This window comes from Sebastes fasciatus, chromosome 1 (assembly GCF_043250625.1).
Source record: "Sebastes fasciatus isolate fSebFas1 chromosome 1, fSebFas1.pri, whole genome shotgun sequence".
In the NCBI taxonomy this organism is placed as follows: domain Eukaryota; kingdom Metazoa; phylum Chordata; class Actinopteri; order Perciformes; family Sebastidae; genus Sebastes; species Sebastes fasciatus.
In genome coordinates, this window is record NC_133795.1 from 3,228,824 (window position 1) to 3,246,818 (window position 17,995).

The 17,995-nt window shown below is 41.5% G+C and overlaps 1 protein-coding gene across 4 annotated transcripts in view; it reads right to left on the reverse strand.

Annotated features, from left to right (window-relative positions):
* Positions 1 to 1,948: 1,948 nt before the first annotated feature.
* The window catches only part of klhdc8a (kelch domain containing 8A), a 49,487-nt gene continuing 33,440 nt past the window's right edge, over positions 1,949 to 17,995 (reverse strand). For all 4 annotated transcript variants that reach the window (XM_074641748.1, XM_074641669.1, XM_074641835.1 and 1 more), the window contains 5 exons: positions 17,174 to 17,338; positions 16,855 to 17,073; positions 7,409 to 7,510; positions 6,394 to 6,542; positions 1,949 to 3,663 (listed from right to left, as the gene is read on the reverse strand). In XM_074641748.1, coding sequence (XP_074497849.1) covers positions 3,610 to 3,663; positions 6,394 to 6,542; positions 7,409 to 7,510; positions 16,855 to 17,073; positions 17,174 to 17,338 — 689 coding nt within the window. In that variant the 3' untranslated portion in view covers positions 1,949 to 3,609. The remainder of the gene's footprint in view (positions 3,664 to 6,393; positions 6,543 to 7,408; positions 7,511 to 16,854; positions 17,074 to 17,173; positions 17,339 to 17,995) is intronic.

Genomic DNA, 17,995 nt, shown 5'->3' on the forward strand with positions numbered 1-17,995 from the left:
CCGACCTAGAGCCGGTCGCGGCGCACCGCCTCGTATGCGGGACTCCCCAGCCTACCGTGTGTCGCTCACACCCTCCAGCCGGCTGTTAACGAGGGTCTTTAGGCACAGAGAAGTACTCGTATCGGTACTCGGTATCGGCGAGTACCCAAATGTTAGTACTTGTACTTGGTCTGAAAAAAGTGGTATTGGTGCATCCCATATAAGAAGTGGATGTAGTCACCGTGACGTCACCCGTTAGTTTGTGGACTGTGGATTCTTAAGAATTTAAATTCATTGCTCTTTGAAAGGGTGTACTTGCATTATTACGCTATTATATTATAATTATATCAGTTGCATAAAATGGTCTTAAAATGGCAATAATATCGTTTATCGAAATTATTTCTGGGACAATATATCATCCAACAATAGTAGTTATCGTGACAGGCCTATAGCTTTATCCTCTTTTCCCAATCCTGGTATTGCTTGTACATTCTAAGTTTGGTGATTAACTTTAGAATATGTCATTTTGTAAAAAATAAGGAAATTGATCTGACTGAGACAGTGTACCTGCACATGTAATAATATAGTAGTTTATACTCCTTCAGTCTGCAGCAGACAGTGTACGGAGTCACTGAAGCTCCAGTGTGGATTCATGTGTGTAATCACTGCCATCTAGTGGAGAACAATACAAACTACAGATCCCATTTATTCCACTGAATATGACGACTCATATCCTCAATACATCACATGACATGACTGGGTGAAGGACAGATCATGTTGGAGGATGAAATCAAACTCTCAACACAATGAAATATTTCACAGCTTAGTCGCCTGTTACACAACAGCCTGAGCTTGGCTCATAACACCGGTATCACTTTATAATAACCATCATTTATAAATGGTAAATTGATAGTCAATTAAACTCAGTTAATAGTTATTTTACTGTTAACAAAACATGAAATGATAATTAGTAATGTTTACTCATTATTAGTAATGCTATTATTTGTTATTTAAACAGTTTATTAAATCAAATATATATAAGTATCTGTTAATGATTAATATATTATTTGTAAACCTTAGAAATAAATTGTTTGTGAAACATCTATAAACATTACAGAGATAGATTTTTGTAACACTTTGTTAATGGTTAATAACTGGTTTATAAACCGTCTATAAACATTATTTGGGTGGCTATTATAAAGTTGCAACTGATGATTATAATTATTATAATACCTTATTACACGGCTTTGTTAAATACTCAATTCTGATTGGTCAATCACAACGTTCTACGGTCTGTTATTTCTTTATAACAGACTGTTGCTATGTATAACAGACCGCCATTGCTACGTATAACAGACCGTTACTATGTATAACAGACTGTTGCTATGTATAGCAGACCGTTGCTATTTATAACAGACCGTTGCTATGTATAGCAGACCGTTGCTATGTATAACAGACCGCCATTGCTACGTATAACGGATCGTTGCTATGTATAGCAGACCGTTGCTATGTATAACGGACCGTTGCTATGTATAACGGACAGTTGCTATGTATAACAGTACATTACTCTGGAACAGTCTTCCAATTGATATTAGATCAGCAGACTCGGTCACAATTTTTAAATCCCGCCTAAAAACCCACTTTTATAAAATTGCTTTTCAATCAGATGCATTTTAGTCTTTTGTATGCTTGTGTGCTCATGTAAATATATGTGCATATGTAACTGTATGAATATGTATATGCTTGTTTCTTTATTTTTCCATCCTATTGTTATTATTTAATTATTTATGTTTCAGTGTATTCTGTTGTACGTTATATGAATTGCCTTGGAAAGCACTATGTGCTTTGTGCTTGAAAAGTGCTATACAAATAAACTTATTATTATTATTATAACAGACCGTTGCAATGTATAGCAGACTGTTGATATGTATAGCAGACTGTTGATATGTATAGCAGACCGTTGCTATGTATAACGGACCGTTGCTATGTATAACAGACCGTTGCTACGTATAGCAGACCGTTGCTATGTATAACAGACCATTGCTATATGTAACAGACCATTGCTACATATAGCAGACTGTTGATATGTATAGCAGACCGTTGCTATGTATAACAGACCGTTGCTATGTATAACAGACCGTTGCTACGTATAGCAGACCGTTGCTATGTATAACAGACCGTTGCTATATATAACAGACCATTGCTACGTATAGCAGACCGTTGCTATGTATAACAGACCGTTGCTATGTATAACAGACCGTTGCTATGTATAACACCATGTATAAGGACCGTTTTTCTGTGTCAAATTATTGATTTCTTAAGTAAGTAGCTGTGTAATGAGCGTGATAATGTACAGCTAGCGGGTCGCTGTACATTATCCCTTACTTGTTAAATGGTTAATAAATACTTTGTAGAGCGTCTATAAATATTATTTAGATAGATAGTTAATACTTTGTTAATGGTTAATAATTGGTTTCTGGTCCGTCTATCTATGTAATGATTATAGATGCTTTACTAACTATTTCTTAAAGGTATAAAATCATTTGGTAATTATTAACAAATACTTAATACAGTATATAAAATGGTATAATGTGTGCAACAATAAATATTATATTATATCATATTACACAAACTAATGCTAAAATACCAGAAATAGAAGCAGCTGATTGCAGTTAATTGTTTGCTAACAGTAAAATAACTAAGTTTAATTAATCAGCTTACCATGTATAAATGAAGGTTATTATAAAGTGTTATCTTGATGATTATTACAGCAATGTACATGTTGCACAAATGAAACACTAAAGAAAAAAGAACTGGTATTGCTGCAGGAATAAATTGTGTACAATCACTCAGAGTCAACGTGGATCCATTTCTTTGCCTACAACAGCAGTCTGGTAATTATTTAAACTAAACAACATATTGTTATTTAATACAGTTTCATTTCATATTATGCAATGTGTTAAATCATATCTATTATACACACAAATGTGCACTGTTACAGCACAGAAGAGTGATCGTACAGCATTCTCAGTGTAATTACTGCGATACATTACACTAGAAATTATTGATGGTAAAATCAACTCCCACTCAGTGTTAACTGCTTTAGTGCAAATTTTGTTACAGTACAGTTTAACCGCACATTACTCACTTTCTAGTGAGTTTTTTTTTTTTTTTTGCTAGATGATATTAAATAACGTACAAATATTGCAGTCATGTCATCAAACTTAATTAATGTGGGAATCACTCGATCTACAACACGAAGACGCAAACATGAACTGCATATATACGCCATAAAACAGCTCTTCCTCGTGTCTACATTACTAGACATATAAGCTACAAAATAGTTTCTTCTCCATGTATGCACTGCAACGTACAATGCAGAAGTGTCACGCACTGAACAGTATAAAGAAAACATAAAGAAAGAAAGAGCCAGCTCCTCCATTGTGCATGTGTGTGCTTACTTGTGGGGCTCAGTGTCAGTATATATACGGCCCAGCAGGGGGCAGTGTCGTCTGTTACATCACATCACTCAGACTCCCATCTCGTTTCAATGCTTCCTAAATATTGCACTACAGTCTGATTCAGGAGGGGTTGTACAGAGAAGAGGAAGTGGAATCGCTGATCTGCAGGCTACAGATACTCTTCTTCTTTTACATACAGGATCTCGTGGGCCGAGCTAGGAACCTGACAGAGAGAGAGAGAGAGAGAGAGAGAGAGAGAGAGAGAGAGAAATTAAGATAAGATTGGTGCTCAAAGGTTGGAAGTATTTCCATACTGACATTTAATTCAATCTGATACCTTAAATAAATGAATGAATGATGATGATTGTCTGTTTGTCTGGGGGGGGCTCATATCTCACAACCACTACTGTTCTAAATCAGTGTACGGTAGAATATTTTAAACTGCTGGTAACCATAGAAACAATACTTCATGATACGTTAACTCAGAGGAGAAACTGACCGAGGGTTTAACTGACTAAAAACTAAATCATTTAGGCACAGTTTCTTTCCTTTAAATGTGCTAAATTTGACATTCAGAGCACTAATATACTGTAGCATCAAACAACTATTGTCTATGTAATGATATAGAGGAGTAGTGTCTACCTGAGCAGAGAATGAAGTCTCTCTGTGTCCCTCTGTGTATGTTGTCATCTGAGCTTCTGCTTGCTTTGTTGACATCGTCGGGCCGGCCGTGCATGCTTTTAGTGTACGTTCATGCACGTGCATGTGAGCATGGCCCACTGACTAGGTCATGGCCGCCTCTCTGCACTGCTCTCATACGGCGGTTACAGCTGATCACGCTATTGTGGAAGTGTAGCTCCCACCCTCCGCTTTGTACTGTCAGCGCTGTTAGCACTTTTAGCTGCAAGCCGCCGGCTCAGCTGTCGTCATGTTGAGAGCTGTTGAGAGGCACTACAAATGCTCCCAATCTTGTATTTAGCACCTTTAAAGTGTAACTTTCCCCCCAGATCTGAGCCTAACTCTACCCACTGCATCATTTTGAAGAAAAGTGGGCAAGGGAATGAAAGCGGTGGCTGGGCGAGGTGGGCGAGGTGGGCCGCCCGCCTCTGATTAGAGGGCATTAAAGGTGGAGTGTGGAACTTTTGTCTCCCCCCTCTGGCAGTAAGAGTAATTACTCAAACACTGTTGAAGCTGCATATGGAAAAACTTAAAAGTGGACGTAGTCACCGTGACGTCACCCATTGGTTTGTGGATTGCCGTTTTAAATTCTCGAATTCGGCATTTTGTCCGCCGCCATCTTGGCTTTTTGCAACCAGAAGTGACATGAGAGGATGAACGCTGAATAAGACATATTTTCAGGCTACCAAAAAGGTTATAACCAACTTTGATGAACTGGAAACACACTGTGAAAGGGTTAAAGTTGTAAAATGAAAACACGGGCAACTCCCAGACCGGACAACGCCGTGGTAGCGACCTGTCAATCCCAAGGTAGCCACGCCCTAAAGCATCCCCTGCTTTATGGTCTATCTGACTCTAAATGGGACCATAATTTACTAAATGAATCATGCTGTATTGAAGAAGACTTGAAACTAGCGATTGAGACCATAAACTCATGTTTACAATGTTTACTGAGGTAATAGAAAGAATGCAAGTTTAAGGCACTTCCACATTGGCTTCACTTTTCAGACCCAGAGGTCGCCCACTGGATTATGACATATACAAACTCACTCAGTCACTGTTAGCAGGCTGCAGATTGTCCCCAAGGTAGAGCTGTTCAGTCATTCTCTGATCAGTTGTATTATTGTTGTTGCCACCTACAGGCACGGAAAGTAACGGCTGCTGCAGGTTAACGTTTCTTTGTTCTGGTTGCTGTTTTCTTTGTGTGTATGTTTCAATTTTTCATACTGTGACATGTAAGATACAGATTTTTCTTTGCCATGTAGCCCTCGCTTAGAGCTCCTCCGGCAAGCATCCTTGAGATGCATTTTATGAATTGACGTCCTTCAAGATGGAGCGCTGAGATCGATCTCTGGGTCACAAGCCGGACGAGGAGGCACAAATTCAACATTTCTTCTTTTTCACATTCCTTCATATAATGCCTGTAGAAACAAGCTGACCTGTAGTAGAGAAGTTACTATTGGTCATTCTTACACAGTCCTACTTACTCCAGTAGCTCCCTCACTACAGAGTATCGCTCCACATGAAATCACTCTCACAGCTGCGGAGGGCTCTCTGCTTTGAGGCGAGGATATAAATAAATGGGTAAACTGCGGGACACACTTGTCACTGAGCGGGAAACATCTGTCACCGCGGATAATAGACGTCTTTGATCGCTCAGCTGTGTTGAGTTACTGTAATTATGTACTGTTTATGTATGTGTAGATGTATAACATTGTCAATACGCCGTCACCGCCGTCATAGATTGTGATTCTTGAAGTTTTTAGTGCACAGATTCTTGTAATATGTACTTGTCATCTGTCAATATGAGTCCTACTCACTGTGCATACAGTGGATGGACATTTGTGCATTTGCTTCTTGTGTAAATGTCCTGTCTGTTCCTCACCTTTGTTTGTCCTGTTTGTTGTCCTTGTTCCTAGTTGTTCTTTATATTTATGTGTAAGTACATTTAGAGAGATGTATAAAACCGGAGTCAAATTCCTTATATGTATGTACTTGGCAAATAAACCTGATTCTGACATTAAAGGCCAAGACACACCAACACGACATCAAAGAACTAACGGCGGCGAAGGCCACCAGTTGCGTCGCCTCCCGTCGTTTGTTTCTTGGCCAAAAAGTTGCACTCGACCACAAAAGCCTCCGACATTGGCAGACTAGAGCGACAGTGGTGGACGCACCACACAAACTAGGCCGACAGACGCTCAACTACGGCCTCAAAGTGTCCGGCGGCCGACCGTCGGCTTGGTGTGTCGGGACCTTAACGGTTAAAGTGTACCTGGTTGACTCCTCCCACAACCAGGAATCGGTCTCTGATGACGATGGAGGATGTGGAACATCTGGGGAAGGTCATAGGAGCCAACCTCTCCCACTTCTTCCTCTGGGGATGAAAGGCCTCCACCGTGTCCAGCGCCGAGGGCTCATGACCTGGAGAACGTACGCAAATACACAAAGGTATCAGACGTATCAAAGGCCCCATGTTTCACTTTAACCCATAAGATTGTTCTGGCATGACTTTTAGAAAGGCGAAGTCCTGCCCCTCCCAGTGGACCACCATGGGACCTTATTTCAGAAACAATCTGAACAGTAGTCAATGGAGAGACACAAATATTGTTTGGATCCTGTTTGAATTGCTCCATGAATCACACAGACGATGTTGGTCAATTTAAAAGATAATTTTGCAAATCAAGAAAGTCATAGTTTGTTGTAAAACTGTGGAATTATAAGACTGTGAAAGTACATAATTAGGCGTTGCCCTAGTAATTAGAAAGACTACACGACCAAAAGTGACGTCTCTCTCTGAAGCTACGATGTCTGTGTGTTTCCTACTGGGATGAACTCACACCAGCAACACGTCTGACGCGTTCTTTTTCTTCCCAGCAGATAAAAAGACCAGGAGTCGCTGGATAAAAGATATCAGGTCAGATAACGGTTCATCTGTGCGTGGAACATAGCTAAGTTGGTGACGTCTATTGTGCGAGACGAGAGATGTAGTTCTCTGAGCGGTTTCACCCAAAACTAAATGATACAACGACAAACTGAGACTTTCATGACTTGCAAAATGATGTTTTAAATTGACAAACATCATATATGTGTTACTCATGGTGCAATTCAAACGGGATCAAAAAATATTTGTCTCTCACCGTTGACTACCGTTTTTCCGAAATAAGGTCCCATGGAACGGGCGGGACTTCACCTCTCTATATACTTTGGATGCAGCAACATTCAATCAACATAAAGTGCAGTGTGAAAGCAGCAAACAGAAGGTTTAGATTCCAGTGCGTCCCTCTCACCAAGTCCTCCCGCTACAACCATCCGACCACGCAGGAAAGCAGCAGCAAAGTCAGCCCTCTTTGTTTTCATCGCCACCGTCTCCTCCGACTTCAACCAGGCGCCTACAGAAGACACGACAGCTGCAGTGAGCAGATGTGTGCGTGAGCTCGTGTGTGTGCACGAGCTTATGAAGTAACAGAGGGGTGAGGTCAGTGGCACCGTAGTCGTCCTTTTGGCTGGACGGGATGCTGCTGAGCTTTGTTTTCAGACTGTGACCTGCACTAACAGGTCAACCACGCGCCAGCTGCAGCCAGGACATGTACAGTACATACACACACACACACACACACAAACACACACACACACACACACACACACACACACACACACACACACGCCTGGCAAGGACACACAGAGGTTATCACAAACACAGACTACAAACGGACAGAGAGGGGATAGGGAGGCTGGAGTTAGGGTCAGAATGCTACGAGGCAGAGAAAGTGGGGATACTGTTGGCACAACATGTTCATGACTGAACTTTAATGAAAAATGTGAATTCATTGCTTCCTGTGTAGCGTGGAACGGAGCGGGCTGTAGGTCCAAGATGGCTGTTCTGACCTCTGAAGTCTGACAGTTTGCACAAAAGCATCCAAAATGAGCTAAAGTGGTTACAGTCAGACTGTGAGTGTAGTAGTCACTACTACACTCACAGTCTCACTACTAAGTAGTGTATATATTGTTTAACCTAATTAAGAACAGGGGATTATAAATTCCTGTAAAATCTGTATGTGGATTTTATTTGGACTTTTATTTTGAAAGGAACATGTTAACACTTCCAGTATGATATTTCAACACGTTCTCGCTTCAAACTATGATGCTCTACGTGCTCCTCTAGCGTCAGTTGTGCATTTTTTCATGTCAGTTTCCGCTTGTTACGTGCATACACTGTCTTTTCAAAATAAACTTCCGTGTTCACAGGAAACAACTTGGTTAGGTTTAGGCAAAACTACTTGGTTAGGTTTGGGTTAATAAGTATGTTTGTTACGTAGTTAAGTAGGCTATGTAAAGTAACGTTACGTAACTTAAAGGTACAATGTGTAGATTGGGCGGCATCTAGTGGTGAAGTTGTACATTGCAACCAACTGAAAACCCCTTCACTCACTCCTCCCTTTCCAAGACTGTGGTAACGTGAGCCACTGAGTGCAAAACCGTGGTAACGCCATTCGCCTCGCTCAGAGGCCATCCTTACCATGATTACACTAGTTAAGTTTGGAGCATTAGTTAGCGTTCTTCTTTAAAACTGACCCCGCTACAACCTCCGAAAGATCGATTGCATTAATGCGTTAAAGAAATTAAAATGCGTTATTATCGCGTTAACTTTGAAAGCCCTAGTTTAAATCATAGACTGTATATAAGAAGTTGTCGTAGTAACTGTGACGTCACCCACTGGTTTGTGGACTGCCGTTTTGAAGCCTCGAGTTCGGCCACATTGTTTTTTTGCAACCAGAAGTGACTCTAGAGGGTGGAGTTAAGTACAACCGAACGCTGAATAAGACATTTTTAGGCGACCAAAATGTTATTATTAACTTTTATGAATTGAAAACACACTATTTTTCTGCCAGGACATTATCTGTTTTTCTACAGATTTGTTTGAGTCTAATTACCTGAAGCTCAACACTGACAATGAAGACAGTTCTCTAAAGATTTGATGCGGTGGTAGCAGAGGTGACGTTTCCCTTCACACTCACAAGCTGAAGCACTCCAGATGATAAAAACAAAAGAGTGGAAATAAAGACGCATCCGTTCTCTCTCCCCAGAAGACTCTGCAGAAGTTTTCTTTCTTACTTCTAGGTTTTGTTGGTGCCAAGCCTTGTTTATCTGAAGGAATCCCAGACTGGAGAGAATCGTGACAGAGGAAGAAAGATAACTTCATTAGGGAGCGGGAGAGGGAGAGAGAATTGGAAAGAAAGATAGAGACACAACGAGAGAGAAAAAGTACAACAAATATCTTTCTCTTTATTGTTGTCTGTCTTCTGGATCCATCTCTTTCCAATGTTTGTTTCTCATACTTATTTTTCAATTGTCTGCCTTCTCTTTCCTTTAGCCTTGTTATGTCTCCCTCGCTTTCTCATTTATTCTCAATCTTCTTCTTAAACAAGAGGCAGAGACAACACGGCGGAGAGAAACAAATAGATGTAGAGGGAATGAAAGAGAGATAAGTAGCCAGATGGTGAGCCTTCCTGCGTGATGCAGCAGTGTGTAATGAAGAGCTGCTCCAGCCTGGTTACACTGAAGATAACAGAATAGAGATCACAGCTGGCTGTCCACTCCGCTCGGTTTCCTCCCCAGAGGGAAAATCCTCCTGGCAGATATTTCACACTGGTATCCAACATCAATCTGAGACGACGTTCAATAAATTCCAGCGTGGTCAATAAATCAGGGCGTAGTGATTAAAATGTGTACGAAGCATCGGGTGTCAAAAACTGTGATGTTCCGAAAGTTGACATTGAATGTTTGCTTTTTCTTGTTAAATGAATAAATGGTTTTGTACTAAAACATATTTATATCCTCAAAGTAAGTCAGTAAGGTATTATTAGTGAAACTCTGTATAGAAACATTTGAAACAAGTGTAATATAACTTTTCAAATTAGTGATTTAGTTGATTGGGTCGCACTATTAAAACTTAAAGGACCCATGAGTGGGATTTATGGGGATTTATTGGCAGAAATGTAATAATATATATTTTTTAATTTAGTGAATAATCACTTGAAACTAGGGCTTCAAGATTATGGCCAAAATGATAATCACAATTATTTTGATCAATATTGAGATCATGATTATTTATCACAATTATTCATTGACTTTAGCAACAAAATATTTGTATTGCACTTTCACATTTGAATAAACAGAGCTGCTTTCACGTCCATGTTGTGCTACATTCCTGCTAATGTACAAATTAGGGCTGCACCATGCTGGAATAAAACCATTTTTTCCCCTGCGATATATATTGCAATGTGAAAAAATACAGGAATATTGACCCTAAATTTTGTATTCCACATTTTAAAGTTAAATGCATCAATCTGGTGCACTTTGAGAGCAAAATGAAGAGGCTATGATCATTGAAGAACTTTGTGCTCGTTAACAATTTAATCATAAACACAGTGGTTGTATAGACATGAATGGTGATGAAGTAATATACAGTTACTACTCTTCTCCTCTGGACTACAGCCGCAACATTCAGGAAAGTTTCTCACAGGTTGCCGCTGTAGGGTTTGCACGCAGCGGCATGACAGCTTCCCAAAAGTGAAGCCAAAACTTCTCCATCGCCGGCTGGTGGTTCGCTGTTAGTTTAGGAAGCGCTTGATTTGATATGCAGCAGAGTTTTCTACGAGTTTTTTAAACGTCAATATCTTAGTCAATGATGTTTATTTAATTGTGGGAAGCCAAAATCATGATCGAGATTAATATTCAATTAATTGGGCCTTCCGATGAGAACAGGTTGGGCAGTTAGTAGGTGGGAATATTTAGTAACAGCTGTAATAACTGGTTACTGGAACTTATATAAACCAACATCATATTCTTCCTTAGATTAGATAGATACTAGATCCTGGAAACATACTGTGATGTCATCTGTTTTTTTTTCCATTTATCAACCAATGGAAAACTTAAACCTCCAAAGGTGCTGCAGAATGCATGCTACAGCACTAATAATTCGTATTTTAAACAGTGCTTACAGCGTTACTGGCTGGATTTTCCTCTTTAAATTACAGTTGTGTCAACACATCACACCACCGACTTACGGTTCAATCCTCTGAGACGGAGCTTCGACTGCAAGCTTTATTCCTATTTGCTTTGGAGGGATTACACAAGTCTTTGCGCCAAGATTTTCTTTGTAGGGATGCGGGGAAAACACCAGCATGCATTATTCTGCTCTGGAGGGAGACGGCAGGGGAGAATAAAGAGATGGAGAGAGAGAGGAAATACGGAGAGGGAGAGTATAGACAGAGAGACAATAGGATGAGGGAGATGAGGCGATTCTCTGAAGACGAAGGCTTTTGTAGTCTGTGTGGTAGTAATTTCGTCCACAGCTCTCCTCTGTAATTGTCCGTTGTGATTGAAACTAGAAAAGGCTGCTGATTGCCTCTCTGTCTTTGATGAATTCTGTCTGTCTCGTGTGAGATCTCAAACACTGCTGACCACACAGATGATCCTTTTGGACAGAATCTCACCATTATGTTCTGGCATTTTCATTAATTACACATTGGCCTCCAGAACAAGAGCACATTTGCTCGATTCTCATTTCTGCTTGATTCCATCTGCTTTGAAGTCTTTTGGGGGAGTTTGTTTTTAACCATCTCAAGCAAGACACAAATCAAAATATGGACAACGTGGGAATACATTTGTTACTAGTTGGCCGCAGGGGGAACGCATCATTTGTGTTTCTGTTGCCCGAGTTCGACGAGCCTCCAGAGAAGCTTCTGATGAAAGTGAGTCTTTGTTGGATTCAGTAAAGGAAGCAGAATTCATTATTCTAGGTAACGGAAAAGCAACTTTAAAGCGCTGAGTCACTCAAAAAACCTACTCCCCTTTCCAACTAAAAGTTCCAGGTAATGAATCAGGAACTGAGAGTGCCCTTTGTGCATCCCTGTTTTAGTTTTCACCGCATGAAGATGAGCTTGAGATGCAATTTTCACACACAGGTACTATGACTGTAACTGTCATAAGCCGTGCTTCTATTCACACATTTTTATGTACAAGTATAGCATTAAAAAAGCTGTATGGAAACGACAAAATTCAATAAAACTTCCTCACTTGCTCGCTTGAGGTGTTTGTTCTGTTGATGCACGATACGGGATATAGAAACGACGAATACATTCTGACGTAGCGAATATTTAACTCACATGACTGATGAGCTGTTTCCGCTGTTGGCGTCTTCTCAGTTATTCACAAAACGGGCAAATACTCGTCTTCGTCTACGGACAGCATGAAACATGGCCGATACTAGCTGACATGAAAGAACAATTAAAACCAATCCTTAAAGACCTCTCTCTATTTTTCTATTGTAGACGGTTAGATGACCAAGCCGACTTGTTTTGTTTGTACGGACGCAACCTCTTCTTCCTCTCCTCTGTTTACTGGCAGATTACAGCCATGTGTAGCCTATAGCGCCAACGTTTTACTACACTATGCTAGAACCAAGCTTATTCACTCCAAACCAGTTGATGGAATTTCAAATTTCTTTTTTGCGACATTTCAAAATTTAGCTTAAAATTCGATTGATAGCTGGAATGAAAACACGGCTTTCCGGCCCTATTTTAACAATCTATAGCGCATGATCTAAAGTGCATGGCGCGAGTGCATTTTGGGCGTGTCAAACTCCACTTTTACTGGTTATATGGCGCATAATCTAGGCGCAAAGTAAGGTGTAAAGGGGCAAAAGGGGTCGTATTTAGTCTCCTAATTAATCATAGGTGTGTTTTGGGCGTAACAGGAATGAAACCAATCAGAGTGTCATCTCCCATACCCTTCGAAAGCCAGGTGCGCCTGCACATTGGCGAGCCAATTGCTCGTGCTCGAAGTGAAAGTGTGCGAGCATATGTATGCGGTTCTTGGCCGGTGGACCCTCTGCCTCCACTTTCCCCCAATCCTCTGTCCCATCAACAACTCCATTTGACTGCATATGAGCGAATGTACAGATAACTTAACCAGTGCAGGAGGCACGGGGGGGATAAAATTCATTATATGATAATAAGCATAAGGCTAAATATGATAAACATGTATTGATAAATAATGAAAACTGTATTACTTTCCAATGCAACCCATGGGGGGGGGGGCTCGGACTGGCCGAGCTGAAGCCTCCGGAGGCTAGATTACGCACGGGCTTGCAGCCGGGAACTGCCGGAGAGGTGGTGCGTAACGCACGGATCCTCAGCCTCAAAACGCCGCCGTTTAGGGGGAGATGGCCCGCAAACTTTGAAGTAGTCCGTGGAAGGCTTCAGCAATGAGCGCCACGCAGACCAGGTGACGTAGTGTATCGAGCAACCGTTAAAGTTACGTGATATAGGCGCCTGGGTTAGCTCAGTTGGTAGAGCGGGCGTCCATGTATCAAGGCTTGGTCCTGACCGCGGCGGCCCGGGTTCGAATCTGGCCTGTGGCCCTTTCCGCATCCACTCTCTCTCTATCCACTGTCCTCTCAATAAAAATGGAAAATGCCCCCAAAAAAATAACTTAAAAAAAAAATAATAAAAAAAAATAAAAAATAAAAAAGTTACGTGATATAATAACGAGTATAACAAGTGAGAAAGTCCACTAGGATGGGTGGGAGGAGCTAAACAAACACTCAGGAGACCGCTGCTCGTGTCCCGTGTGAAACTAAAGTTCAATGTTGTCATTTTAAACCAAACCATGATGTTTTTTACAAAACCTAACCAAGTAGTGTTGTTGCTTTTTTTGTTTTGTTTTGTTTCAATTTACAACGTGTTTAAAACTGTTTAAAACGGTTTAAAACGGTTTAAAACGGCAACCATAATCTGGGAGAAAATACGTTTTTTCGTGAATTGTAATGTAGAATGCAGCAGTTTAGTTAACAGAGACAGGTTTGCTTAAAACAGTTCCAGGGTCACTGGAAAAGTTGCTGTGGTGGAATTGAGCAGTATCCAGCAATGCAGCAATTTATTTGTCCAAGTTGTCAGATATCCGTCTCTGAGATTACTACCTCCGCCACAATATGATATAATAGAGCTGAATGGAATTTTTGTTTGTGGTGCTCACAGCACTGAAAGCGTTGTATTGTGGTGGAGGCAGACGGACACCTCAAAACCTGGGCACAAATATCTGCATCTCTGGATGCCGCAAGAGGAAACTGAGAACTTTGTTTTTTTTGGATGAACTGACCTTTTATACTATATTCTGAAGCCATTTTTCATTCTCCGTGTTCATTTTCTTTCACGGCTCCATCCTTTGTGTTTTTCGGTCGCACTTGTTGCAGCTTGCCCCACAATGTCGAAAACATCACCTAACAGGCGTGTGTGTCTTAACGCTGGCGATATGGAATGGAACAGTAATAGAATATCACTGTGTGACAGCAGATTGCATGGCCGCGCGTGTGTGTGTGTGTGTGTGTGTGTGTGTGTGTGTGTGTGCGTGCGCGTGTGTGTGTGTGTGTGGAGAGATATTGCTGCAGACGGATAATAAAGCAATCTGTTTCTGGATCTTGTAATTTAAAGCGCTCCTCATCCCCGGCCCTCCCTCCTCAGCTCATCTCCCATCTCATCTCCACCTAAATTAGATTGGAGAAAACGGGGTACGGCTGCACTCCTCCTCCGTTATGTGTGTGTACGTGGATATTCATCAGTATTTGCACGCTCGTGTTTGTGTCTGCGTTTTCATTCTTTCTTCATTCCTCTATCTCTCACACACACGAGGCAAACTTTCTCCCCATTATCATACATTAACATTATCACTCCCACGTTCGGCTTTATTTGGCTTCCGTTCGACCGATCCCGAACGTGCGACCGTATATCCAGCTTGTCTAAGATGACTTATCGATTCTCGCTCTCCCATTTCTCCTTCCGGTCCCTCCTCAATCTGCTCACCTGTTACTCTGGGGGGTGGATGGAGGGATAAGTCATTTCGCTGTGTTGTGGGACAAAGAGTGTGTGCAGAATTAAGAGAGGAAAACCATTTCTCTTCAAGCCGAGTTTGTCTGACAATAAAGTCAAAATGAAGACGGATGCTGTCAGAACAGAAGGAGACAACGAGAGTAGGGCTGTCAAAGTTAACAAGATAATAACGCGTTAACGTCTTTAACGCATTAATGTAATCGATCTTTCGGAGGTTGTAGAGGGCTCAGTTTTAAAGCTAGAGTGAATATACTGGTATCATATGAAAACAGAAAACCTAATGAATCCATTAATACCATGTCATACTAGCTTGTCAGGAAGGAGGTTAAATAACGCTCCAAAACTGGAAATTAGCGTAACTTCATCATCATCATCGTCATCGCAGCGCGCAGGTTTTGGTTGCTTACATCAGGCGCGACAGGAGCGCAACCTCCCAAGCACCTTGGATATAAAGGAAAGCGTTTTCCAAGCGTTTCAGACGCAACATGTGAACGGTCCTGCTAGCAGCAGCCAATGTAGCCTCGAGCAGAGATGAGGAGCGAGAGGGCTACTATACCCGTACTACCCGTACTATATTCTATCATGGAGCTCTCCAAGTCACTGCATGTTCTACAACAATGTCCGGCACATATTTCAGAATAAAAGCCTCGTGTTGACAAATGAAGGAATTCTGTCCACAGAAACAACGCTTGAGGGCTTTTATTTTTAAATGAAAGCAGTCTTTACTTTTTTTTCATCTCCGTAACATTTTCTACAGACATTGAAACTGTAGTAATGTAGCTGATATGATGTCAATATACAGTCAATAGATCACCTTCACTGTCTGTTGTTGCTGTGAACCGCGTGCCTTGCGTCAAAAATAGGCCAGACCTCAAATCTCTAGAAGACTCGCAGCTGAGACACAGCCGAGCCGCGCAGTGTGGCTGCTCTAACTTGTGAACACGGACGCCGAATTAAAAAAACAACAGGTAACGCAGCCACCACGCGTTCCTGACATTCCCGGTGTAGACAAGGCTTTATCATCAAAGAGAGGTTGCCAGGTTTGGTACCTTTGTGATCCAAAATCTTGTTCTAACCAACCACATCTGGCAAGCAGCACTACACAGAAGGACAGTACCAATCGTTCATCAAGAAATAGCTCGAGCATGACTCTCCCTAAAATCACAAATTGTCATTTTTTACATTTGTACGAGTTTTACAAGCAAGAAACGTCGTGCAAGTCAGGGTTGCTGGGAGGCATATTTTTTTTTACTTTGGACAGTCAGGCTAACTGTTTCCCCCTCCTTCACTCTCTATGCCAGTTCAATTAAGACAAGTCAACCTTTTCTCCCTCTGAAAGAAAGCAAATATGAATACTTCCCATAATGCAGAGCTAAAACCCCCTCTAGACAAACCCCCTCTAGACAAACCTCAGACAGACCTCAACATAACTGATCATTTATAGTTTTGGGATACAGAGCTGTATATAAAGCAGAATTATGAATAAATGCCTTCACAGTCCTCAACCCTCTTGATATTTTGTCCTCATTCCAACTCTTCACTGAAGTCACATCCTGCTTTTATTAAGTGAAATAAGTCAAGTTGGCGTTTACTGTATCTGCAGTTCCAGCTGGATTGTTTCATGCGCACTACTGTGCTATTAATTCTGACATATCTGGCATCTTCGGGTGAAGTTCGGAGGGTTTGAACAACCTTTTGTCACATAGCATGTGTTGTGTGTTCTAATTTATGAATTATGGCTCAACAAGGGAGGAGCGGCAGGGTTTATTAATGTTTATAACCAAAATAGAGATCTACTAACTACAACTAAATGGAAGCCCATAAATGGAAATGTGTTTTGGTACCTTGGTTGGTGTCAAAAATGTTGACGTTCTTGGTGAACTTGGAGCTCTGGTGTCCTCCTCCCTGCCGCAGTCCCCCGAGCAGACACAACCTCCCAGTTTCGTCCCATATCACGCCCCCATACGAACGTTTGCAAGGCATGATGGGTAGCGTAGTCCAAGAACGCGTCTCTGCGTCGTACACCTCGAAGGCCTTCACCGGTCGCTTACAGTGGCGTCCGCCTAAAAGATTGTATGAAAAGAATACTAATAATTATAGATGTTTATAGAGGGCATACAGACAGTGAAGCTGTAAAACACACCCACACCGGTGAGCTCGTACCTGCCACGTAGAGCTTGTTGGCCAGCAGATGTGTGTTGCCATCGTAGCGAGGGGTCGGCATGGGAGGAAGTAGCGCCCACACGTCCTTTCGAAGGTCATACTGCTGCAGGATGCTACGAGGGAGCAGGTCAGCACCCATTCCCCCCACAGCCAGAGCCCGGCCATCTGCACACACACACACGCACACACGCACACACACACACACACAAAACCAGAGTTTCCATCTGAGTGCTTTTAGGTATTTAGAAAGTATCAGATTAGCAGACCACAATTCTCATGAAATACGTGGATTTTATGGATTAAACACTTGGAGCGCCATGGTCCACGCCATTTAGCGTTGTGGTTCCGTCATTGTGTATGATATGTTTCCCTCATGCCCTGACTTTTCCTAAATATATATTCTGCACATGCCTGTATGGTCATATTGATTGAATAACATTTAGAAAACCAAATACAAATATATATATATATTTTTTTCATGACAGAAGTCCCTGTTAGTTGCCAGGAGTATCTCTGATTAACGTTGGTACTCTCCTCCGACTCTCCTCCGGCAGCCAAATTGATGCATTTGCATCATGGAATTGATACAATGAATGGGATGTAGAAAGTAATTTGCTCGCCAATATTCACTCACATGCACTTATAATGACTTATAATCACACTAAGCTGTGTAGGCCCACCGTATTCATCATATGATATCTGTAAAATATCAGAAATTGAAGCAAAAGTTGTGTCCCGTGGCCGACAACAAAGCGAAGCATGGCTGATGGCAAGGAAGAGCCAGACGGGCGGGAGATTGTCAAGCCGTGTTTGAGCTCCAGC